Raw genomic sequence first — 26066 nt, 5'->3', positions numbered from 1 at the left:
TGTTGCTGAAGTTCCTACACCCTGCAAGACAAAACAACCACTCTCTACTGTTGCCATCCCAAGCCTGAGATGTTTAGTTGCTCCAGGATGGCAACAACAGGGCTGGCATCCAGGGCAGCATCACAGAGCAGGGCACTCACTTCCACCCAGGTGGGAGCTCTCTGTGCACTGGGTGCAATGGCAGAGGAAGAAAAAACCACAGGTGGGATTGTACTGATGGAAATGGGGTAGAGGGAGAACAGCCCCATCACAAATACTGTAAAAACTCTTTAACTAAAGAGAAACTATGCAAACAGCAAGAATATAATCAAGGCTTTTGCCACCAGTGTGGCAAGTAACTTGGCTCTCCATCACTGTCTCTGTGGTACATTCTTCTTTTGCTGGGTTTTGTAGAAACACACTCCCTCATCTGGCAAGGTTGTTTTAATGAGAGGTTACTCACATCACTCTTGGCTATTCTCTCTTCACAGCTATTCTCTGACTTGGGATTTAGGAGGTTCCTATGTGAAAACCCTCACTACCTACGTGAAGACACAGGAAGTGCTCAGCTGCTGAAGTACCAATGCATAGGCTCCAGGAAAACCTGTTAGCAAAGCTCAATTTCCCTGCTCTCCCAGGTCTCTTTGATTCCTCTGAACTCAACTATCAGAAAAAAGAACATGAAATAATGTGCAGCACACATTTCCCTGAACAAGAATCAGATGCAGTATAGAAACTATTTGCATATTAGAAATCATGTTCTGTAGATCTATGTGCCAGGAAAATGGAACATATGTGCTGAATGAATTTAGGCAAAGCTGCACCTTTGCCATTCTGCTTAAGAAAAATCACATTTACTATATCAATCTGAGACTGACACAGGCTTTTCATCAGCATTTCATCAAAACTGAACAAATATGGAATATGAACACCACATACAAGATGACAGTACAGCATTCATGGCTCAACATACTGCACCAGGTTTTGAAAAAGGAGCTTGCTGAAGCCAAACACCCGCCTTCAAGTACACAACAGATCCCTCTCTGAATATCCAAACAAGTCCTGGCAGGGCAGAAGGCAGTATGTGGCAACAGGTTAGTTGAACAATGCACCCCTGCACCATGGTGGGACAGATAGCTGACAGCAGCCTTCCTGCTCTGCTTGCTTGTGGGAGATCCTCTGGGGAATGTCAAGCCCAGGAACTCACTGTGCTTCTGGGCCAGATCTTTGCAAGAACCATTTCAAAAAATAACACAGAATTGCAGTGGGAGGGCACAGGAAGAAACAGAGAGGAATGCAGAAGTCTGGTATAGTTCTGGATAATTCAAAACATCAAAGCTGTCAAAAGGGCAAGTTCACCCACAACTTCATCTCAAAGGAAAGCCCAGCCTGTTTCCCTGCTGGAGCTGCCCAGCTGCCTGCCCAAACAGGAGCAGGGAACATGTATCTTCTTCCAGTACCTGGCTGTCTGTTGGTGGTAACTCCCTTGGAGGAGCTGTATAGCAAATCCTTTTTGGCAACTGCAACAAACCAGTGGAATGATTTACTATCAAATGTAGTTTGAACCAAATGAAAGGAAGAGTTAGGGAAACTTCTGCTAAATATTCTGGAGTATTGGTCATTGGCAGAGGAGGAGATGTTTTAGGTACTAAGTACAACACACTACAAGACTTCAAACATTAAGTCTACCCCTGGTACTTGGAGTGGGACATCATGTTCCCACTCCAAGACTCTGCTTACAGTCAGACATTCCCTTGTTCAACAGCATGGAAACACCTCCCTCCACGGGCTGCTTGACAAGTGTTGGTCAGTCTTTAACACCATAATTCTGAGCTCCTTGATATCAGACATTTGTGTGGATACATGGCTGATACATTGCCGATGTCCAATAACAAGCAGTATGATATTTTTCTAGTTTTTGTTTTGCATAGACACTGCCATTGGGCGGTGGCTTTTTAAAGCTGTAAGTTTTCAGGAAGACCTGAATATGGTCATCATAAGGACTGTACTTCTGCAGTTCCAACTGTGCTGGCATATACAAAAAAATTCTGTATTGTTTTCAGATTTATTCTTCAAATGGTTTTAATAAATATGCACAAAAATAAAGAATCAACAAGTTACCCTTATCTGAGTGTTGTACAGCTCATTTGAATCAGTCTGTTCATAGCAAAAGATCTCACAATGAAGCTGAGATAAAAAACACATGGTTTTGGCTATTTATCTCCCATTCAATTTTCTAGTGGAGCCATTCCAGTATCTACAAACACATAAAAATTTTGTATTGTCTATGATTAGACTTGCTAATCAAGCTGTATCTCAATGCATATTTACCAGCAATGATAAGGTTCTTTTGTAAGTTATGCCATTCTGTCATTGAGAAAACTGGAGAAATTACGTCGCCTGTGGTAGGATTTACCTCTGGATGGAGCAAATCTTCTGTTCCCCAACTGTCTGGGCTGACCAGAACACACAGTATGCCAAGCTCCAGGCAACCCTCAAGAACCTGCCATTTTTCACTTCTCCCTGCCATCTCTGCCAGTACAAGTACAGAGGGAATACCTAATCCTGAGATACTTACCTGGGTACATTTTGCCCACAGGTCACAGACGTGTAATATCTCCTATATTCCTGCTGGAAATCCTGTCCTTCACACTGTTCTCTGGCATGGCTGTCTTTCCAGTTATGAGAGGAAAAGGTAGTGCCTGAATGGCCTTGTCAAAATAGTACTTGGTGGATTCTGGAAAAATTTCACCAATGGCAAGAATGAAATATTTTTACAGGGTGTACAGAAGCATCAGAACTCAGAAGGTACTGAAATAAACAACGTATTTCTTTATCTCACTCTAAAAGAGTCAATAGCTACAGAAATTGTTACAGTAGAAGCAGCAGTTTCTGGGATAACCAAGGTATGACAAATCACTGTCCAAAAAGAGTGAATCAACTACTGTATTACATGTGGATGAGCCTTGCAAGCCTTCTTAAATAGTAAGATCTCCACATTATGTTCATGAAAATGCAGCTGTTGATGAAGCTAGACCTATTCAAAGGCTAATCTCTTCACAACTGATGATAGCTGCATTTCTCTTTCCTTTACTTTATCCTTGTGAGTACAAGCCCCAGCTCCTATTAATGTTTGGATCAGCCACTGGAGACAAGCACTCTAAGTCTGTAATTTTTTTCAGTATTATAATGCTTTGTGACTCAGGAATTATGAAAAAAAAAAAAAAAAAAAGGATATTTTTAAAATACATACTGCAGCACTAAGATACTGAAAGTTTTCTGATTAGTTAAACTATCTTGCTTATAGTTGTTGCACAGTTGTCAAAGCCACCTGTAGAAGAGGTGAAATCCTGGCCAGGGGAGGCTAAAAGAGGCCTCATCCATGAAAAGAGGGTCTCAGAACAGAACATTGCTAAGGTATCTAGTAAGAAACTCAGCAGTAATTTATAAACTCATTGACATGGCTATATAGAAATATTTCTAGTTTGTCAGAATAAATCCTACTATTCATCATCAGCATAGTTATAGCCTACATCAATCATTTGCACTTCAGTCACCTTGTTCATTCTCATACTCTGCTGATTCAGCTTTAAATTTTATTTCACTGATAGGAGTCTTTCACAAAGGTCAAAAAAGTGCCTTCAAAGTTAGGAAAGTGGTTCTAGCTAATGAATCCTCAGTTACTACTCCTTTTCTAGTTAACCTCATTTCCGTCGAATTAACTACATTCCACAAAAATTAGTATCCTTATCCTTTGGATTTACACTGGAAATAATCATCAATACTCATAAAGCTAGTATAGAAGAAATTAGACTTAAAAAAAATAGCAGCAGCACCAAATTTTTCCCACTGCTTAATTTCTAAGACCTTTATTTTATGTCTAATTTGTGCTCCAAATTTGGAGCTGAAGAATTTTGAGGGTCTGGTCTCTTTGGTGGGAATGATTTGGGTTACTGAAAATGAAATTTTGTGACTCAACTTTTGTAGCACTTAAAAAATCAGTATCAGTCCCATCATGTTTCATATATCAAATTTTAATCCAGATCAGAAAATACAAATCCCTATGATCTACTGCTACTGTTTTACATGGATCAGCTGACATACAAATACCTCAAAACTCCTTTCCACTACAAACTGCAGCCCTAGGTAGTCATATAGGAGATCTCCAAGAGCTGAGCTCAGCCCAGCACTAGCTCCAAGATAGAAAGGCACTGTAAAATTCACCCCGAAGTTTACATTATGGACATTTTTATGAGTAAAAACAAAAGCAGGTAGTAAACATTTTTGAGACAGGCTATGTATTTACATTCAAGCACTTCAGTAAGTGTGACAAATGTTGCCACCTCATGGACAGGTGCAGGGTTTGATCCAGCTCAGCGGTAGGAAGGGAAACAGATCACGGAGATGACTCATAGCTGCCCTTTCACACTCCCCTGAGGGAGGAAGCCAGAGCTTGGCCAGAAGGATGCTTTTGTCACTTGGGTCTGAATCCAGAAGTATGGCTACGCATCCACAATTGGAGAAAAAATAAACAAAACAACAAAAAAAGAAAACATAAAAACAAAGAAAGAAAAATTAAAAGAAACAAAAAAGAGTGAAGACTACACAGAGTATTTGACTATTTCTAATAGAAGACCAAGGGGGGAAGACTGATGATTTTTCCTTGAAAAAAACCCCGTAATGTTCAACTTAGGACCTGGCATGGTCTTTTACTGTCAAACACTCAAAGGTGAGCACTCAAGAGTAAAACATCTGAGTAACAGGCTGTGGGACCTGGTGTTTTCAAGAAGGTTATCAAAGTCTTCAGATTCATGAAGATAATAACCTCCTACTGGACTAGGAGATTTTAATGCTCCATAAATTGTGTATCTTTTTTTTCTTGTAAGCTGCAATTGTAGTGTATTCCATCAGGCATTTCCAAGGACAAAGTTTTATGTTACAATACCACATTGGTTATTCACTGTTCCACCGGTTTTGAGGAATTGCTGCAGAAAGACTCTGTCACCTGTTGAATTTCTCCCTTCCTGATGAAAAGGCAGCTGTGCCATTCTCCTCTACAGGACAGAGGCTGTTAGAAAAGCCATTCATTACATGGTGTGTACGTTAGAAGTACGTTCATTCTACATGGCACTATAATTAGCACTTCATGTAACTGGATGAGCATAAAAGGACTATAGAATGTTGAAGCAAAAATAAAACATTTCAAGTTTGACATAGGGATAGAACTTTAAGAATCTTTTTTTTTTTTTTTTTTTTTTTAGACAGAGCTTTGTAAAAATACATTCATAGTCAACATTTATGAATGGTCTGTAAAAGACAGTATGGTGACTAATTGAGAATTTCCTATCATAGTGATCTCCATATAACAGGGTAACAGTCTGGCTACATACTACTGAAGAGAAAAAAGAATTTGTACCAGCTTGATTTTTAAATATGTTCTTATGTTTATTATACTTTGCTACTCCATTCTCCTAAAATGGTGGCCTCAGGAAAAGCTGCTTTGGCAGGCAATTGCAAAGATTCCTGTGGAGAGGAAGTGAAAAGACTGGGCATACAAACAACGGCTGCTGCCATGTTCAAAGCACTGGGGAGAGTTCATAGAGCAAAATGCAGTTCTAAGTAAATGGGTTTCAGGCAATTTCAGTGTTAAGATAACATCATTAAGAGTAGAACAGATTGTGCTCAAACCCTGCTGTTTATAATTAACACATTGCTTCCAAATACTCCAGGGTCCCTGGTAAATAGTCCTCTGCTCAGATCCACCCAGACCAATCAGAGTATTTTCATCAGGTTCCATGCTGGGCCAGCACCTGTTTAGACAAATCCAAAAGAGCCAAAATACTCTTCTTTCTGGCCAGCTAAGTAGAGAGATGAACACAGCTTGCCTTAGTCATTGTCACAGTGTCCATATGGCTGTGAAGCTTGTTTTCACAAGAAATCGTACAAGTACTTTATTATGTCGAAGTTCACGGTCCTATAAACAAAAACACAGTATATTAGAGCAATCATCTTAACAGTGCTAAGACTTTAACCTGTTGGGGAGACAGCACATGCAGGACATTCTGCACAATCAACATCATGCAATTCCCCAAAAGAAATGCAAGCAAGGATTAACATTTTTTTCACTTCTCTCATTATTTACAATACCTCTTTTCTGATTGTTTAAACTTTGTAAAATTCTAGAAAAGAAATAAAGCATCTTCCTAGCAAAGAAAGGAAGACTCTTATTTCAATAATGAAACAGTAAAAATACAACAATATTCCTAAAGTTATATTTTTGTATGGCAAACTTGATGTTCTAGTTGGTGATGCAAAGCAACAACCTTTTATGCTACTGAATGTTTTGTTCATCTCCCAAACCACCTGTTTAAACACGTACTACGTAACTCCATCTATACTCATTTGGAGCCTGCGTTCTTTCAGTCTTGACAGAAGCTGACCCATGTTCATAGCTAAATTTGAAAAATCCAAGAATGCCAATGAATGGGATAGAAGATTTTAATGTACACTTTTGTACTTTAATGGCAGGCAAAATGAAACAGCAGTAGAATAAAACATATAATTATTTTTTTTGTCTCTAAACTCATTCTTCTATACAATCCAACACTCAGACTTTAGGGTTTACTGTTTGAATAAATAATGCAAATTACTGCATATAATGACAAGTATAAAATTAAAAGGGTTTTTTAAGTATTCAATGATGCAAAAATAACTGCTAACAATACTAAGTGAGATTAGCTAGCTGAATTCTTATTTGTTGGACTACAATCATTTAATATTCTCTGTTCATGCATCAGGCTGTAACCCACTTTTCAAAAAGTTTTTATAAAACCACATTTTGGACAGAGAAAAAGTTTAGAAATCCCTGAGATGCATAACAGGAAATACTCTATTGGAGTCTATTTATTAACCTAGTGACAAGTTTAAAGACATTAATTGCCACTGTTAAGACTTGCATGACATTGTGTCATTCAAAAAAAGTGCTTTAATTACAAGCCTTTCCACAGAAACAAAATCATACACATTAACAAATGCTGACCTTATCAGCTAAATGAAACAGAATTGTCCTGTCATAACAACTGGGTTTATTACAGACTCTCTGAAAAGATCCATTATATTCAATAAACACTAAGAGAGCCCTACTTCAGCTGGAGAAAATTTATGAACTTAGGTTTGAAATTCTTAAAACAGAAATTATTTCTAACAAAGGAACATCTAACTTTATCTTCAGCTAAATGTTTAACTACTGTGTAGTAAAAACCAGAGATGTTTCCACAAAGACTGAGGATATGCCACAGAATAGAGCCAGACATGAGGTTCCACAGCAATAGAGACTGTGAACTTCAGCAGTTACCATGTTAAAAGTCATCAGGAAGAGACAGAAGTTTTTTACTCTTCCCCAAAAACAGGTGGCCTTTTTTTTAGTGCAAACTTCACTTTTGATTAAAAAACACAGAAAAAGAAATGACAATCTGAACAGCTTGAATGGGGGTGGGGAGGGAGCATCCTTTTCTGTCCCATTCTTTGCACTCCTCAGCCTTCCATTAGGAAATATGCTGGAGTAACAAGGCTGAGATGGTAATAAAATTGAGGTATCTGAAGATTTTATGGACTGACAGACTTATTTTATTACCATTGCAGTAACAGAGAAAGAAGAATCAGAAGACAGGCTGCTTACTTGGTACACATTTTGGCTGAAATTGCAAAGTAGTGTGACAAATACAACCAGAACTACTGCACAGATAGAAAATGAAATTTCTTAAACCGCAGAAGATCAGCCTTTCATCCTATAGCTAGTAGCCCCACCCAGGGAAGACAGAAGCTCATTTATAATGAATTTATGAAACCTTGTCTTTTTACAGATCATCCTCCTTTTAAGATTTAATAAATACCGTGTGCTGAGAAGTGTATTTTAATAAAAATTGTAACAAAGGAACAAAGCAAGATTAAAAAAAGGAAAGAAACAAGAGAAAAGCAGAACAGGCCAACTTTAAACTCTATCCATCAAATTTAAACAGCCCTATCTAGGCAGCAAATAGACACCTGCAAACTACTCAGAGGGGGAGAAAAAAGAACTGCTTTCTTCCTCATAACATGTATGAAAAGTCAGTTTGGATACATGTATATGTATATACATACATACATATATATACACATACCACACAACAGACCTAGAGGAAAGCAAGCTACAGCACTGTACCAGGCACTGAGGTTTGAAGTGACAGTGTCTCTGACTACTTTCTCCAGTAAGCATGAGCTGCATGGCACAAGTTTTGGTCCTGTTTTCTGGCCTTCTCTACCTTCCAGCAACTGTAATGCAGTCTTTGAAACTCCTAAGGATGTCAAAGTTGCAAGGAAAGGGCTGTCAAAGTATCCCAATTCAAGGATACATCCAATGTATCACTGTATACACAATGATCCATGTTGCTGAGCAGATGGTCTGCTGCGCTTGGTTCCAGGGGGAGCTTTTTCAGGGCATCACTCACAAGTGACTCTACTGCCGGGAATAGCAAACTGACATAGCAAAGCTGTGGAGGTCCTGGCAGTGTGGCCTGGCCAGACCTGAGCCAGACAAAGTTTTGTTCTATGGCCTGTCCAACTGAAAATTGAAATTAGTCTATCTGTTGCATTTACTGACAAGGCTACTGGACATTTAATAGCTCAGGAGAGCAATATCTGCACTGAGGTTAGGGAATACAGCCTACACCTCAGGTTTCTCTGAAGTCTCACATTACAGAGAAGAGTTGGCCTTGAGAACATTTCTCCCCTTTGACACATGTCATTTCTGGGCTCTGTTCTGGTTATAGACCGTTTATCCAAGACTTGCTAATATAAGGTGGCAGCAACAGATACAATTTGAGCTATAGGCCTGATTGTTGCCTTTGTATCGCATGTATTTCTGTCAGCAAATCATTGCCATCTCTCCTGATGGATCTCAAACTGTTCTCAGACTTCACAACCAGAGGCTCTGGATGAACAAAGACACTGATATACCTACATCCACTTACTGAATTAGCTTGCTAATAACAGATCTTACTGAATTAGCTTGCATCAATAACAGATCACATAAGATAGTCTACATCCAAGAATTCTTATAAACTATGTAGTTTTTATATCATATGCACAACAACACTGTTAAGAACCAAATATAATTTCAGATTCAAACACTATCATAATGTGCTTTTGGTAATGAAATGGACTGACATTTTAGAGCAGTATTTTCACATGAAGTCCCTGACCTTTACTAAGCACAAAGGCAGTATGCCACTGTAACATTTCCCTTTTTCAAAACAAGAGCAGGACTATACTTACCTTGGCTTCAAAATTTCTCATAAATAACATGACTTATTCAGTCATTCTTAGAAAACAACCACAGATTTTCTATTCTCGTTTGCAAAAAGCTATAGACTGAGCAAATGCTTGGTTTGAAGTCTCTTTCAAGTCAGCACATGCAACAGTAGATGAACTCTAACAGGCTTACCGGGCAATAGCTCTGATGAAGTCCAGAGAAACAGTACATTTGTATCGTGGCCCATCAAGCTGGTCATTCTGGCCAACTATGGATAACAGCTGCAGTGTCACAAGAGAGGTGATCTATGAACAAGAGACACCAGCAATGTTAGTCATTTTTGTTAACATGAATAGCAGTGATCAATTTTGGGGGGTTTTTTGTTTTGTGGGTTTTTTGGCTTTTTGTTGGGTTTTTTTTTTTTTTTTTTTACATTTGGCATAATTCCCGTCTCTCTCTGGAAAGTCACTCCTACTTGCTCATTATGCACTTCCATACAGCTCTGCAGCTAGAAAACCCAGGAATCTACATACATCTTGCCATTACATTTTCAGCACTAGCAGTGATAGACATAGGCTAAACCCTTCATCCTTCGTATCAAAAGTTATCCTGGAGTTTTGATCAGAGGAACAGGAATAATAGGCATGAGCTGAGCATTTTCCAAATCTCTGCCTGACAATCAGGAGAGACTAGGATTTTCTTTCCTTTATCCCTGAAGATCACCTTTTGAACTTTCCCACTCAAAGTTGGATATTCCTGTGCCAGATGATATCATATTTTAAACAGATGGATGCATCACTCTACTCCAGATAAAAAGGAATTTGAAGGTTGGAAAGAAAAGACTGGAAGATTGCTTAAAAAGAGCAGGGCTTGAGTGGACAGAAATTTGCCTACAAACACACATACAGTGTCTTGACAGAGCCATTGATTACTTTACCAAAATAGCAATGTGCCAGCATACTTATTCACTTTGCTTCTCCAGGGACGGCTGTGGTACCACTAAAGTGCAGTCATGGGGTGTCACCACTGAAAACAACCAGCCCATTCTGACTCAGGAAGAGACACTATAATGATTCCACTGTCTCCCTGTCTCCTCCCAGATACCAGGAAAAGAAAGACGTAAAAGCAGAAAAGAAAAATTTTCTCTGACCTTTGCAATAGGTACCACTGACAATTCAGGGCAATGAGGTGACATTCTGTGACAAACTAGTATCTGGCTACAGGTTTCAGAAAACCAGCCAACCATTACCTACTTCCGAGTAATGATAATAAGACAGTAAGGAATTTCTCAAGAATAAATGCATCAGGAAAGAAAGTGTCAATTTAAATGTTCAAGGAAGCACATTGGTATAAAAAGCATCAGCAAGTTCTTACCAGTATCAATTAAAAAATAGTCCTAATTCAGTAATAACCCCACTCTTTTGCCTAAAGTACACTTGGCTTTCAAATCTGTGACAGTGCTTGTAGGAGGTAGGAATAATATAGAAAAAAATGATGCCTACCTGTGGAGAACAGAAAAAAATGTGGTACCCAAGAATGAGGCAATTTTTTAACAGCCTGCACTTAACTTTCTTTCATATGGCATGAGACAACAATAGTTTGGATGCCAAAATTCTGCAAAGTCTTTGGAGTTTCTTTAAGAAATGCTGGTCTACACATAGTCACAAAGACAAATTCCATTTACTTAATTCAGATCTATAAATCACACGATTTAGCAAATTTGAGCATTGGCAAAATTTAAGAGAATTGAACTCAGTATATGGCAAATGACTCAAACTCCAGTTCATGAATCACTCTGCATGTATCACTGAATTGGAACAAACCTCAAACTTACTAGGTTTTATATTCTTAAAATACTCATAAGAATGCATTTTTCTCCATTCTTCATTCAACAAAGTCCATATTCATTATGGAGGATGCACCCAGGTGCATCAATACTGGCACATCACTTCTGCACTACACACTTGCAGCTGGTCTCACATTCAGAAATCACCAGTGCAGGAATAGCAGGAGGGTTCCTTAAAGTTCCTTATGACCACAGAAAATCTGCACAGTTTGGAGTCAGACCCATCTCAGTTTTATTTGGGATATAAAAGTGACCTTGCTGCTACATGACAAATGCTGCAACAATAATACTTCAACAAATAGTATATTTTCTTTTTCAGCTAGCACCAAATGCTCTGCGAGTAACACAAGGTCAGCAGTGTAAAACTCCTTACTAAAGGCTGACTCAAGAACTCTGAATTAGCACCAGACTGGACACTAAGTTTCATTAATCTTCTTGACTAAAGAAATTAACTCAAAGACTCCATATACAATATTACAAGATAAATGAAGCCACTGATCATCAGAGTAAGAAACTTACATAGGAAACGGCAATCTTCTAACTTATTTCTTTTGCAACACTAAATAAATATCATCACAGGGAAGCAAGTGCAGAAACAGCAAGTCCTGACTCTGAGACCACTTAAAAAGACAGCTGTAGAGAGAGAGAGAACTGCCATTTTCAATTCATGCAGGCAAGAAATAATATTATCTCCAAAGAGGCTCAGTAGAGACAAAGAGGAAGAATATATATCTAATGGGAGTAAGGACGGGCCAGCTTTCCTACAGACCCCTAAATGTTAGAAGCTAAAATACCCAACTTCTTAGTCTTTGGAGTAGAAATTAACACATAGTAGTTACAGATGTCTGACCTGTACACGGAGAAAGGCAGAGATCTCCTAAGGACAAGTCCAAAAGCCTGCCTGCTGAGGGGGCAGCAGCCTAGAGCTTTGTTTGCACAGCTTTTTCAGTGGGTTCAGGGAAAATCAAACCAGTAAGGGAGTTCAAAAAGCAACGACTTCTTAATTTTTCTTGCTTTATACAATATAGCAGAAGAGTTCTGCTGCTGTTAGCCACAGAAATGGACAAGACACCTATTTTGTGCAATACGTTGATAGAAAAGACCGAATTGTGGTAGATGTGAATTATTAAGTTTCTCTAATATTCTGTGCTCAACCTAGACCAAATAAATAAAAGATGAGTGTCTTCACCAAATGGTTCAGAAGTCTTCTGGGACTCAGAAGGTCCAAATCCCTTCTGACACAAGAGGCTTGAGCACCTGTACTGAATGTCTGACAGATAATGGGTGGGAGCAATAAAAGGAGGAAGAAAAAGCCACGTACAGTATTAAATCATCACCAGACCTAACTTGCACTCTAACTGCTTCTGAAGCTGAGCTATTTTGCATAAAATCGCAATCTCTCTGGGCCTGCCTAGAGCGTTTACCCAGTAAAGCAGGATACAGTGGAATGAACTGGGTTTAAGACAATGTATTTGCAGCATAATTTTAAAATTCACCAATATTCATGTCCTGTTAACTCATAAGTTCCAGGTGCCACTTACACTTAAGCACTGAAAAACAACTACGACTTCGAAAGTTCAGGTACTGGAAAACTTTGGAGGCAGTATGTTCTTAAATTAAGACACATCAAAGCACAGATGGGAAAAACAAGAATGCAATGCCAAACTAATTGTACTTCTTAGCCAAAAATACAACACTGCTTTTGAAATATTTTTTTAACCTTTTTTTAATTTTTTTTTTTTTTTAATATCATGGGTACAGTGGCTCTATTTCATTAACACAAAAGCTTGAGAAGAAACATCTGGCAAGAACAGACTAGAAACAAGCCAGAAAAACTGTGTGGGTGATATAAGAAAGAATATTTATTGAGAATCTTTTGAACAAAAGAAATTACAGTTGGAAGACATATTCTATAGGTATTGGTAAAATTACTTAAATTGGTGACAATTTAATACTAGCAAAAGTTAATAATTAAATGAAATTTTCTACAGGAATAAGAAGAAAATCTGAAAAAAAACCCAAATGTAGTGATCTGAAAGATGTAGAGAAACAGGTTTTACCAGTATGTTTAAAAATAAGTGATGATGGAACTTGCTTTGAAATGTATTTGTGCGTGAAACCAGCATTTCAGTGCTGCTGAAATCTTGCATCCAAGGTGAGAATAATCATAAAAGCACAGCAGACAATTGTGCCCAGAAGGAAATAACCACTCAGATTGCTTCAGGAGATTCATTGGTCAAACATAGACATTGAAACCTCTGGAACAAACAAGCAACCCAGAAGCCATCCTTCAAGGCATCTTTTTTCCTATCAGCCTGGACTAACAGATGGGCTCTGCATCATTCCCCAAGCAGACACAAAGACTGGCTTTGTGAGCACACGGCTGTGTGGAAGTGAGAAGAATTCCAGAAGCAAGAACTGGCTGCTGAGAAAGGCCAGGCTTTTCCCGAGGACACCACAAGAAGCCAGAAAATAATCACTGAGGTGCAAAACATGAGCAGACACAGAGAAACACATTGGTAGTTTGGGTAAGCAATGACAGACTACCTAGGAAAAAGTTTGGACAAAGTGTGAGATATATCTCAAATCCATAGGATAAAACCAAACAGAAAATGATGCTGATGATTTGGGGTGGAGGGGAAGTTGTTTCCTCAGAGATGTGACTGAAATCTCACCAAGTGTACATTTTAAACTGGACTGGAAAAATACTAATGAAAGAAGGAACAATTTCAAACCAGCAGAAATACACTAGATGATCTGTGTGGCTTTTTTCCATCTCCACAGTTTATAATATTCAATTATCTGGCCCATGATGTAAAATTAATTTTAACTTTTCAGTCTGGCTTACTGTCACAGACAGATTCTGTATGTCGAGCATACCAAGAAACTAAGAATTTTGCATATTCAGCACCATCAGACAAGGGAACTACATTCTTTGACTGTCTCATGATGGTGCTTTGCAGCACCATCATCCCGTGGCTCTCAAAGCCTGTGCACTTGATCAAAACCTACCACTGCCAGCAGCCACATTCAGGCACATGGAAAAGCCTCTGCTATGCAACAAGGCACTTGGAACACCCCATTTGTAAACATATCATTTACAAAACACATTTCAGTCAAAATGACTGTGCAATACTCTCCTGGCGTTAAATTCAATGACCCTAGTACAAATTATGTGAGGAAAAAAAACCCAACAAACCCTGCTCAAAATTATTTCTATGAAAATTATAGCCAGAGTATGCTCATATGTCAGCCTTGTTTGAAAAGCTCACACAGAAAGATAACCATAGAACATTCCAACTATATATATTTTAGACAGCAATTGACCATAAATTGTTTTTATAAAACTATTTTAAAAAATCAACATTTTTCTGAATGCTTGTACAAAACAATAAGGTTTTGAAACTCGATTACATTTTGTACAAGGCTTTTAATGCATGAAAAAATACAACAGGAGGGACACCCCTCCAGATTACTTAGAGCCCTCAAGTCTGCAGTTAAACATCCATTACAACATGCTTCATGAATGTTTGCATTCAATGTCTTTCTTTGTCCCAGATTAGTTTGGCGTTTTTATGTTTCTATCACATAAGTATTATGTGATTATTTTGTGTTGACTGTCCAGGACCTTGATTTCATTTCACTCAAGGCAAATCTATGTGATTTACAGATTTAAACAAGTGACTCTATCCACTTTTTCAAAGCTTTATCATATCAGTGATTCAGTCATTTACTAACACAGCCAAAACTTCCTTTAGTCTCTAGAAGACAATCCGGAAGAAATGTTTACTTACCCTCAAGTGTATGACCTTAAATTTCTTGCTGTCAAACCCATTCAGCTTGTATCATACTCACCACCTAAAAGATTTTTCTTGTGTCTCTTCAGAACAGAAGAGTTTACTAAGCCCAAGGCACATAACATTGAATTTTGCTAGAAAAATTCTTCTGGTTTTTGCTCTACAGGTCATTAGAACCCTTCTCACACAACATTTTTTTCCATTGTATAAATCACTGTTCACCACCTCTGCCTTATTCTACTTGGTCTAATCTTTTGTTTCCCATTTGCACAAAATAATGTTTCACAAGAAACAGTGGCAATTTCATACACTTGATCAAGAGATAAATGTGCTTTTTTTTGCCTTTTTCCTTTCCCCCTCCTTTTTCTGCACCACTCTACCCTCTCCTGTCTTTGAGACCACACAACACCTTTCTGCATACCAGAAGCTGCCTTATCTCTAGACCATTCTCCTGCAACTGGCCTCCCTTGTGGCTTTTCTCTTCAATCTCAAGAGAAGCAAATGTATTTTTCTATTTCAAGAAGACACTTCCTATCCTTGCTCTATTCATATTTTAGAATATTTTCTCTTCAATTAGCAGTCTGTCTTCTAGGGTTTGTTTAGTGACTCTCTAGCTGCAAATCTTGACTCATCAGTGCAGCTTCTTTTCAACTCCTCTGTACTTTCTCATTATCTCTGTTCCTCAAATATTCTCGTCCCCAAATTTCTATTTAAAAAAACAACAAAACCAAAACATACTCTATTTTTTCTAAAATGGGGACACTGAATCAAGATCCAGGAACCATCCCTGGAAACCAAAAAGGCAATTTTAAAAAGCAAATAAGAAATCCAGAAGGAAGTATTCCTCATCCAAAGTTGTAGTTCGTCTGTAACACACTTTGCCTCTGAAAAGTCAGTGCAGTGGTAGAGTTTTGAGTGGTAGAGTCAAGCCACTGGGCATGTTCATGGAAGCAAATGAAACCATGGGCAAACCATGGAAACTGAACGCAAAGAACATCACCTCTGTGGCAAGCTTTTGAGCCACAGGTAATGAGAAGTTGTAACATACTCAAGACTGTGCTCATCCTCTGCTTTCTGGTCTTAAATTTTTCCTGCTCATTTGATATTACTTAGAAGTAGTCAGACAGCTTACTGTCTAAGAAGTAATACAGTGGGTAAACCCAGTTTTGGTCTGACTTTATGTGCCTGCTGTGATGCAGTTATCAAAGATAAGGTGTATCATCTGCATCTTCTATGTCCTACCACTCTGTTTCCCCTTTTAACCTTCTTTTGGGACTCTGCAAGGGCTCTCTCACTATTAATTACTGTATTCTCCCCATACTTTGCAGTCTTTTTAAAAACAAAAAACTCCACTTGATGAAAATTCAGCTTCCCCCACCATCTCCTGAAAACCTTCCTAATATCTCAAAAATATTTGTACAGATTAGCCTTGCCCACAAATTGCTACAGTAACACCACTTTTTAAAAGCAGTTCAATAATTTATTCATTTGGGAACCATTATTAAAGGAATCTTTCAAAGTGTTAATGAATTTGCTTTCTCCTCATTACTTTTATTCAATATAGAAATTAAGAAAAAGTGCCTTTTTTTTTCTCTCTCAGCACATTTACTTTAGCATTAATCAATTTGCCTAATAAGAAGGAAAATAAAAGGCAGTTCACAACACTCTTTGCCTCGCTCTGCTCATCAACTTTAAAAAGAAGTATAAAAGCTCAACAGAGTGATGCATGGATAAATCAGTATTCTGAGTCAGTTCCCTCACTTTGAGATCAATTAAAGTACTTCATAAAGGCATGAAAGGCACACTAGAAATTTGCTTAATGTGGTATTTTCTGAAAGGATCAAATTATTTTCTGTACCTGAAGATTATTTGGAAATATTTTCAGAATTTTGTTAAGACCCCTGGAAGTGATGACAGGAATTAATTTTAATACTCAAACCCAAGATTTGAATGCATCTGCAATCTGTTGAAGATGTGTACATCTAATTTACTACATAACAACAAGGAAACACATAACTCTGAAGTAGGAGGACTGCAGATACAAGTTACAGACAGCTAATTCAGAGGAACTCCTCTTTCCAGTTCATACTTCCAAAATCTGAGAAACCGAAGATGCTAACAGATGGTCAAAGGAACACTTGGGGAATGATGTTTACAGTTAATTTGATTACTTAAGTCAGGTAGCTTCACAAAGTGGACACCAGACAAAGGCTGGCTATTTTTCAAGGCAGAGGCAATAGCCAGCAGAAGTATCCTTCTGCCATACCTTCATTCATTTTTGCATCAAAGGTCTTTTTTAGGCAAACTTTTTTACAAGCTAAGGAAAGCAACAGAAAAACTGTTTTCCAGACACAAACCTTTGTGCAACTGACCAAGCATATAATTTTAATTCCCAAAATCTGAAAATTTTGCCTTCCTCCCCTTCATTTATTACATCAGTCCCACAATGGCAACATTTCTAGATAGTACGAGTCAAGTTCTATTAAGAACAGGAAAATAGTAACATTAGCAATACTACCCAGTACCTGTGATACTGATAGGACTTGATATATTTACAGAAGGCCCCTAAATTTTTAATGCTATTTCAGTAAATTATACAACTGTGTACACAGAGTTACCAGCCTCTTACTTCTATATGAAGTTCTATTTGTAAATGCAGCTTTGCATTAAAAAATAATTCAAGCAATTAGGATCTCAAACCTGTCCTGAGGATAAAAATTAGTCTTTTGTACTTGGCAAGAGCAGAAATAGTGAAATTAAAAGAGATTGCTCAGAATCAGATGTTTGGGAGTATCTCCTAAGTCCTACCTTGCTTTCTCCAAAAAAAAAATTGTCTTAACTACAGTATATTTTTGGCTGATTATGATAATTAAGTGTTTAAAGAGTATTGATACAAATACTATATCAAGAAACAAGACACTAAGAATTCTTTCATTAAAATAACCACTCCAGGAATATTTGACCCAAATACTTCTGAAATATGGATTTCAGGCATTTCAACCACAAGAACAGAAAAAGGGTAAAATACACTGTAGTCTCAAATGGAAGACTGCTTTGAAAAATACCAATTTAAAAACACACTGATTTTAAATCTTGAGGTTGTTAAAACAGATCTTTAGAGACACTCTACAGTCGCATGCTGCTTCTCAACTACTCACGAGATATACTGCAGAAGACTGCAATCAGCTCCACATTCACTGAGACTAGATAAGCTCTGCAAATCGTAGTGATTCTACAACAGGAACAAATAGTAACAAAAACAAAAATAGAAGCAACTTGTATCAATTGCTTAAGTGTGTAAGTACAATATATCTGTAGAAAACAAAGATCCTCCCCTGGCCCAATGTGCTGTGTCTTGAAAGTACCAGCAAAGGATGTATAGGATGTACGTAATAAAATTTTAAGGAAGAAAAATTTCCTGACATACTGGGTCCTAGTGTTTTTAACTTCAGAGACTTCAGTAATTAGGTAGAAAATTGTTCACACATAGGGATCTGGCCTGTTGAAACATGACTTTTCATGCTCCTCTTATATTGTCAAACTGGAGGTAAAAAAGATTGCTGATCTGTGACGTTAATGCACTCATCAACACATTGAAGGAGAAATTTATTATAAGGCTGCACATCAAGAGATTAGAAATAACAAAACTGCCTAGCTCTCAGCAGTATATGGCAGTCATACTAGATTTTATGCCATCCAACAGAGGAAAAGAAAAAAACCCATACACCTGATTTACTTTCATATAAGACAGTAATTAGAATTTCATTTGGTAAGAGATGTTGGAGCATAGATAAACCAAGAGCTACAAAGTTCTTGTAGAACAGCAACTGAGAGGAACAGTTACACTTCTGTTTGGAACACTTCCCTAACAAAATCAGGGCATTAAGTATATTCCTGAACCTTTGTTCACAGATACCCTTAATGAGAACAGACTAAACACCAAGGATGAATGTAAATTTCAGTTCTAGGTTGGCCAACTGTCACCACGCAGCACAAGGGAAGAGAGGACTCATGAAAGTCACTCTGTGCTGGTAGGAAATGGCTATATCTGGAATCTTCCCTCTCTCAGCCGGCCAGGAAACCAAATAGTCTCATGGAGAATATTCTACTCTCAATCAGTAAATCTATGGCATTTGGTTCTCACCAGAAGGAAGGGAAAGACCAGGATGGAGACTGTCACTCAAGAAGCCCCTCTAGATAATTGAAAACAAATAAACCGAGCCCTATTATAAAAATAAAAGGTGATGGTAGTAATCTACAGTGAGAAGTGTTTTCATTAAAGAAATATATACATTTAGATATGCTGCAATAGAGGCTATAAATTCATAACATCCATTTCTAGAGAAAGCAAAGCATTTAGCCAACCATGAACTGAAAAGTCGTAAAATATTAAAAATCTAGGTTCAGTGACCCATTAAATATGTTGGATGCAACTTCAAAAGATATCTATAAATATCCTTATATCCCTTGCATAGATCTACAAAGTGGTCAAAACTACTAGTTTTCCATCTCTTAATTCAGCTATACTTGGTTTTATCAGATAAAGAGCATGAAATACCACCATGTAAATCAAAAAACTGTGTTCTTCTAAGACAGCACTTGTTTTTTATGTAGTTTCCATCACCCTTTAGGCAATGGTGAAATTCTGCTGGTTATGCCATGTAGCACTTAGCTTTTCTAATTTGGAAAAAAACCAGTTTCTGACACTCCTGTCTGGCAAGCATGTGTGTTGGGTAAAAAGCCAACCAAGGCAACTAATGAAGCAGTGTGCTGCCACACCCATCAACAAGGCTGGTCAATGGATTAGATGAAGGATATGTGGGAAGGGAATAACTGCTAAAGGGGAACATTTCTTAGTAACAGTATGCAGCCAGTGAATATTTCTCCTGCCTTTAGAGCATTCAAAGATAATTCTGTGTATTTCAATAGACAGAAACATTCAAAAACACAACCACTCCAAAGAGTGCTAAAAACATCTTGCTATATGTACAATCTGTTAAAATATGTGTAGTTAGCAAGCATTGACTATACTGCTCCTACATGATTTCAAATAATAATTTACGGGGCAGAGTCTAAAATAGTGACATGCTGCACAAGGTAATTTCCATGTCATTTGGGAGTGGAGAAGGCATGTGGTGACATCCTCTGTGGCTACAGTAACTTCTAGGGCAAAACACTCCAAAGATCTCGGCAGGAGCTTCTCAGAGTCAGGGAAACCCAAGAGAGAGCAGGGAGATCCATCAGGACCTGGCAGCTCCTGCGAGGGAGGCTGACACGGGGAGCCATGTCACCAGAGCACCTGAGGGAGATTTGAAGAGCTCTAGGGAGCACAGTGAAAAGGGTGGGCAAACAGGACAGGCAGGATGTGGCACGGCAGGAGATGGCAGGGCAGTTTGTACTCCTGTAGGCAAATGTGTAGGCGAGTGCAGCCACCTTCCTGGCTGCTGAGTCTCAGTGGGAACCTTCTCACTCCGTACAGCTGCCAGAGAGGAGTCTGAAGCCACAAGGGGATTTGTCTCTTCTCCCAGGCAGCCAGGGAGAGGACAAGAGGAAATGGCCTCACATACCAGCAGGGGGGTTCAGGTTGGACATCAAGAAGAATTTCTGCACTGAAAAAGATGGTCAGCTATTGGCACAGGCTGGCCAGGAAGGTGTTTGAGTCACCACCCCTGGATGCGCCCAAGAAATGATTGGACATGGCACTTAGTGCTATGGTTTAGTTGTCATGGTGGTGTTCAAAGCTTGGACTTTATGAGTTTGAAGGTCTTTCCCAAGTTTAGTGATTCTATGATTTGAAAAGCCTAAAAGAACCTCCATGAGATATCCTGTAGATTCAAGGAACATATAGTGGAATACAGCGTAGTCAACGAACAATTTCTCAAGTTTCCATGACTAATGAACTTATTTCTTTTTGCAGTTGATAGTTGTGATAGCCACTCTATTTTGTGAATAGTCAAGACTTTGTCAAGACTTTTCAATAATATTCAGTAATTATAAATCTGGATGTTTTGAATATTAAAATTCAAAATAAAATTAGAATTAAATTTAAAATGGCTTAATACCCCAAAAGTACTATACTGATCACCAAACTGAAAAATCCATACAAGAGATGAAAGGTGTGAAAAAACAGGATAGAAGCAAGCAACCAATGAAGTCTTTTGATCTTAACAGATTAAAAAGTCACCTCATACTAAAATGCCTACTGTAGTGAGAAAATACAGGAGAAAAACAAAACTGAACAAAGAGAAGCAGTTATGATTGGCAAAGACTCTATTAGGTTCTGATGAAAAGCTACTTGTCATTCCAATCAACTGTTATATCCGAACATTTTCCCACCTCTTGGAAGCCTTTCACATAAGCTTTATATAATGGGCAAGTAGCTCCCATGGTTATCTTCTGGAATTTCTTCAGTAAGCAGAAACAGAAGTATTGATATTTTAAACTGTCCATTGCAGATTCTGCACTGTGGTCAATAAACATTAAGAAACTGCCCTATCAGAGAACCAACTGGTCAGGAAGTGTGCTATCAGTCTGCTATTCCTCAGTAAGAGAAGCACGAGCAGCAGAGACCAAAATATTCTGTAGGGTATGTTCTGGTTCTGAACACTTACCCTGGGCACCTGCCCCTCTGCCACTGAAGACTGAGACCTGCTTTTTAACAAGTTCCCAACACATCTTGTCCAAGGTGACACAGGAATATGGGCAAGGTGTCCCTGCCAGGAGCTGGTTATTGGATCAGGACATACAGAGCTGCCAGGCAGTCTGCATCTGCCTGATGGCTGAGTTCAATTTTATAACCAAATCTTGCACCTCTTGTCCTGCAGATGCACTACATACTGTTAAAAGCTGACTAATTTCATCTAGAAAGTGCATAAAAAATTTGCCATCTCTAGAAAATTTTAAGACACAATTCTGCGCTTAAAAATACAGAAAAGGAAAAGATTCCATACAAAGACTTTTCTGACTCTAAAACTGTTCTCATTTATTTTATATCAGAGAAATTGTGCAATATAAATGTTACCATGGTAACAACTCACTTTATTGAACAAGAGAGAAAATAATTATCCCAAACCTGCATATCATGCAAGCACATGCAGTAAATTTACTAGTGCCCTTTTTTCCCCTCGCTATTTTTCTTCTTGCAAAGAGAAATAGATTTTGAATTTATACCTTAGAGCAAGCCAGGCATCATTTTGCCTGTCCCTCCCACTTCTTTGTATATTTTACACCTCTTGAGTGCATGATGTGAAGGACCCAGTTACTCAGAAAAAGAAAAAGGGATTAATGAATCAGAAATGCTCTTCCCCCTCCTGAGTGAAGTACAGAAGACTCCTATGTAAATGCTTCACGCATTTAAAAAAAATGAAGCCCTAAGGCAAGCACAGCACATGCTTAGTATTCACTCAGTATACTTAAACAGGAACCCTTAGTTTATAGAAAACCAAAAGTTACTCCTCTCTAAACATAAATTAAACGTGATTTTACTGTTCTGTCCAATATGTCTTGTGGTATTGTATTTGTAAACATATATTTATATTTTATATACAAAGAACAGCAATATTTTCAGAAGAACTGCATGGATTTAGCCATACAAATCCAATTAATCTCAATAGAACTTGTATGGCTAAATCCCTGTGCTCAGCTTTGACATTTTAGAAGCAGTGGGGGAGGTTTTTCAAGAAGTGAATATGTTTTATACAAAACTTAGTTTTCTCAGGAATAAAATACCATGTAGATACTTACAGATATCAACAAACATGTGATTCTGTCAACAAAATCACATTCTTAGGAAAGCAGGCAAGGATTTCCACAAAACTCTATTTAACAAAAAGTAACAGTATTATCCTGCAGCCTATGAGATAAAACTAATCACATGTACATGTTAGTTGGATAAATTATTCCAATATTACCTCCAGTTTTGATCTTTTTACTTCATTTGCAGTGCATCTGCCTCTTGCATATGAAATGTTAAAGAATGAATTTAATCTAGTGTTCACAGTTGGAGGATGCGTTTGGGATGCATAAAATGCATGTTTTTAAAAGATCACTTTAAAGAATGACTTAGAAGTGCTGTTTAGAAAGATGATCTTGTCACCACCTTCCTCGCTTTTTTTTGTTGTTGTTGTTTATTTACAGTCCTAAACAACTTCAAGAGTTTAAGTGTAGAAACAAACCTACACTCAACCAATTTCAGCAATGGAGAGAGCAGCTAATTTTGGCTATCTCTTTGAAGATTATCTTCAGGTACTAGAAACAATTTATGTGTATACACACACACAATATAGGCTATTCAAAATCTTAATTCACTAAGCTATCTTCTTCATGTAACTGGAACTCTCCAAATCATCCAAATATAACTTTAACTTGGTAGAGAATTCTTTCTGAAATAGTAGGCTGCAATGGTACATTCTTCATAAATACAGACCTAAACTACTGAGTACATTTAATACCTCCCAATGAAGCTCTAACATAAAAATATATAATATATAAAAATATACTGTATATAAAAATACAATTCCAGTAGTTGAACTGGTAAAACTTACAATTCCATATAAAGAAAGCTACTCTTAGGTGCCTTCTCCCTTCCCCTGAAGCCCTCAAAAATCAGTACCAAGATTTCAGTTCCTAAATCAAATACTACTAGAGATGCATGCTTCCCATACAGCAGTTGAACAGTTAAATCCCAAGAGTCATACAACTGCAGAAGTGATACAAATAATGTCTCTAAACAATAATTTAGATTTTGCATTTGCCAGTAGTTTTTGTCTGGAAATCTTTTTTGTTCAGTTCAAGTATAAATCATACAGATGCAGTGAAGACATTTTCGTTTTGTTTTTGTTAAAGAAGAAAAAGTAAGTGACCATTTTGGAATTAGCTGGACATATATTTAACAAGCCATGAAATGATTAGGACAAATTCACCCAATATAAGCCATCATGCTGCCGTTTATATGCCATCATGCTTCCTGTATATGGACTGGTTAGCTAGCTGCTTACAGGAAGCCTTAGCCCACATGCTAGTTGAAAAGCTTATTTAAAGCTTATTCTATGTGTATTTCAAATTAATAATGATCATTGCAGTACTGTATCCTCAAATCACACTTTTTGCCTGAAGTGCATGATAAAGTTACTTCTTCATGAAAAGCTAAAGCCATCAAAAATAGCAACATTGCTCAATGCTTCTGCTAAACATTGCTAAAGCAAAATTTTTCTGAAATAGTGTGTTCTGAAAGCCTTATGACTGGACTTGAAACAAGTTCACAAAACCAACAACATGTTACAAAAAAATATACATTATCAGATACAGTATCTAACATAACAGACTCTCTGGCCAGAAGCTCTCCTCAAAGTCTTCCTTGAATCTTTTAAAAAGATTTTATTAAAATCTGTTTTACTAAAAAGCTGTGTATTTTGGTGTACACGAGTTCAGTATTTAAAAAATATTTAGCTTGATAAGATGATTAATAGGTTAAAACATGATTTTTTTTGTGAGAAAGACTTCCATTCATAAGCCTTTCCCAATGCAAGAATCTCCATCTCCCTCTGTTCATGTCCCTTACAACCTCAGCTTTTTTCCATCTCCCTCACAGCTCAGAACCACAGAATGGTTGAGGTGGCAGGGATCTCTGGAGGTTACTGGGCCATCTCGACCAGGCTGCCCAGAACCATGTCCAGACAGCTTTTGAGTATCTCTGAGAATGGAGATTTTTCCACCATTCTGGGCAACCTGTGCCAGCACTCAAGTCACCCTCACAGTAACAAAGTGCTTCCTGTGTTTCAGTTTGCTCCTATTGCCTTGGAGTAAAGTAGCAACTCCTTGCTGTGGCTCATTATATCCCCTTATACTCTACATGCCTCCTGCTCCTCCACTTCTCGGCCAAAGATGCTCCACACCCTGTGCCTGGGTCTATGGTTAGGTCCTAGGGATCATCACATTCAAACATACTGAGCACTTGGGTGAGGCAGCCTTAACAGAGCTCTCCTCAACTACTCCTGCTGCATCTTCCTGCTCCAGACAAACAACGTTTGGATGTGGAGAAATGTGTAACTCAGAAACCAAACACCAACATGTTCATCCTTAGGACGAGCTGGTTTCTTGGTGGGATTTTTTTTTTTTGCATTTGTCTTCTTACTTGAGATATAACCCAAATCTTTCTCTAAAAGAAATTAGAAAATCCAGAAAATTGAAACAATCACGAGATTCCCATGCAGCTTCCTCTGACCAAACTATCTTGGTGGTCTTTAATAAGAGTAGCTCATTGAAGAAACCATGGATGAAATACAGTCAGTAGCCTTAAACGTGTTCAGGACCACCTCCTTCACAAATAAACTGTTAAACATTAATTCAGAAACATAATTTCCATTCAGTTGACTAATAGAATACCTTACTGTAAGAATTTTCAGAGGTTGTTTTTCATCATCATTATCTAGGCTCAGGATTCAACTTTCAATTTCTAAATGCTTATTTTCTTACAAGTGACAAGACCCTCAAACTCCTGCCTAAGTGCAAGCCACAAAAAAATTTTGTCCCCCTGCTTTTAGGCTGGCTCATCACCAGCCAGTGCCTGAGTTACAGTTCCCAGTGGCAGAATGCAGCCTATTCAAGACTGCATGATTAATTTAGCTAAAAAGAAAACCACAAGCAGAGAGAAATGGATTAAATAACAACAAAACCCTACATACATATGGGCTTATCTTAGACTTGCCTTGTTAACATTCCCCTTTTTCCAGTCAGAGGGTGAAGCAGTTGCTGGAACTGCCCAAGTGCAACTGCTGCCTCTGACACTATAACCTGAAGCCTTCCCCCTCTCCAATACAACTCAAGGCTGAATTCAGGTATTGTTCCTCCTGTTACAAAGCAACTGAAAGAAAGCCACTGCCAGGTTCCCAGAAAGCCGAGGAAAAGCTTAACTGCATTTAACCCTTTGAGCTCCCTGGAACTAGCCACACAACATCCTCTGGTGCTAGGGGCCCACACAGAACCCACAGCTCCCATGTCCTTTGTGGCCATTAAAAGCTGCACTTGAGAATGCCACAGATGACACAGGCAAAATAGCAGGGAAATGGTGCTACAAAACCAAAGAGTTTCATTTTCTTCAGTGTGATCAGGTGTTACACTCTCCTGCAAAAAATCTAACGGGAGGACCAGAAATGTA

The 26066-nt window shown here is 38.1% G+C and overlaps 1 protein-coding gene across 1 annotated transcript in view; it reads right to left on the bottom strand.

Moving 5' to 3' along the window:
• Positions 1-5399: 5399 nt before the first annotated feature.
• The window catches only part of ORC5 (origin recognition complex subunit 5), a 60621-nt gene continuing 39954 nt past the window's right edge, over positions 5400-26066 (bottom strand). The window contains exons 13-14 of the mRNA XM_066318699.1: positions 9461-9573; positions 5400-5953 (exon numbers count right to left, since the gene is read on the bottom strand). Of these exons, the coding sequence (XP_066174796.1) occupies positions 5908-5953; positions 9461-9573 (159 nt within the window). The 3' untranslated portion in view covers positions 5400-5907. The remainder of the gene's footprint in view (positions 5954-9460; positions 9574-26066) is intronic.

This window comes from Sylvia atricapilla, chromosome 5 (assembly GCF_009819655.1).
Source record: "Sylvia atricapilla isolate bSylAtr1 chromosome 5, bSylAtr1.pri, whole genome shotgun sequence".
NCBI lineage: Eukaryota > Metazoa > Chordata > Aves > Passeriformes > Sylviidae > Sylvia > Sylvia atricapilla.
The sequence above is the reverse complement of the archived record's forward strand: the minus strand, read 5'-3'. Positions and strand labels throughout refer to the sequence as shown.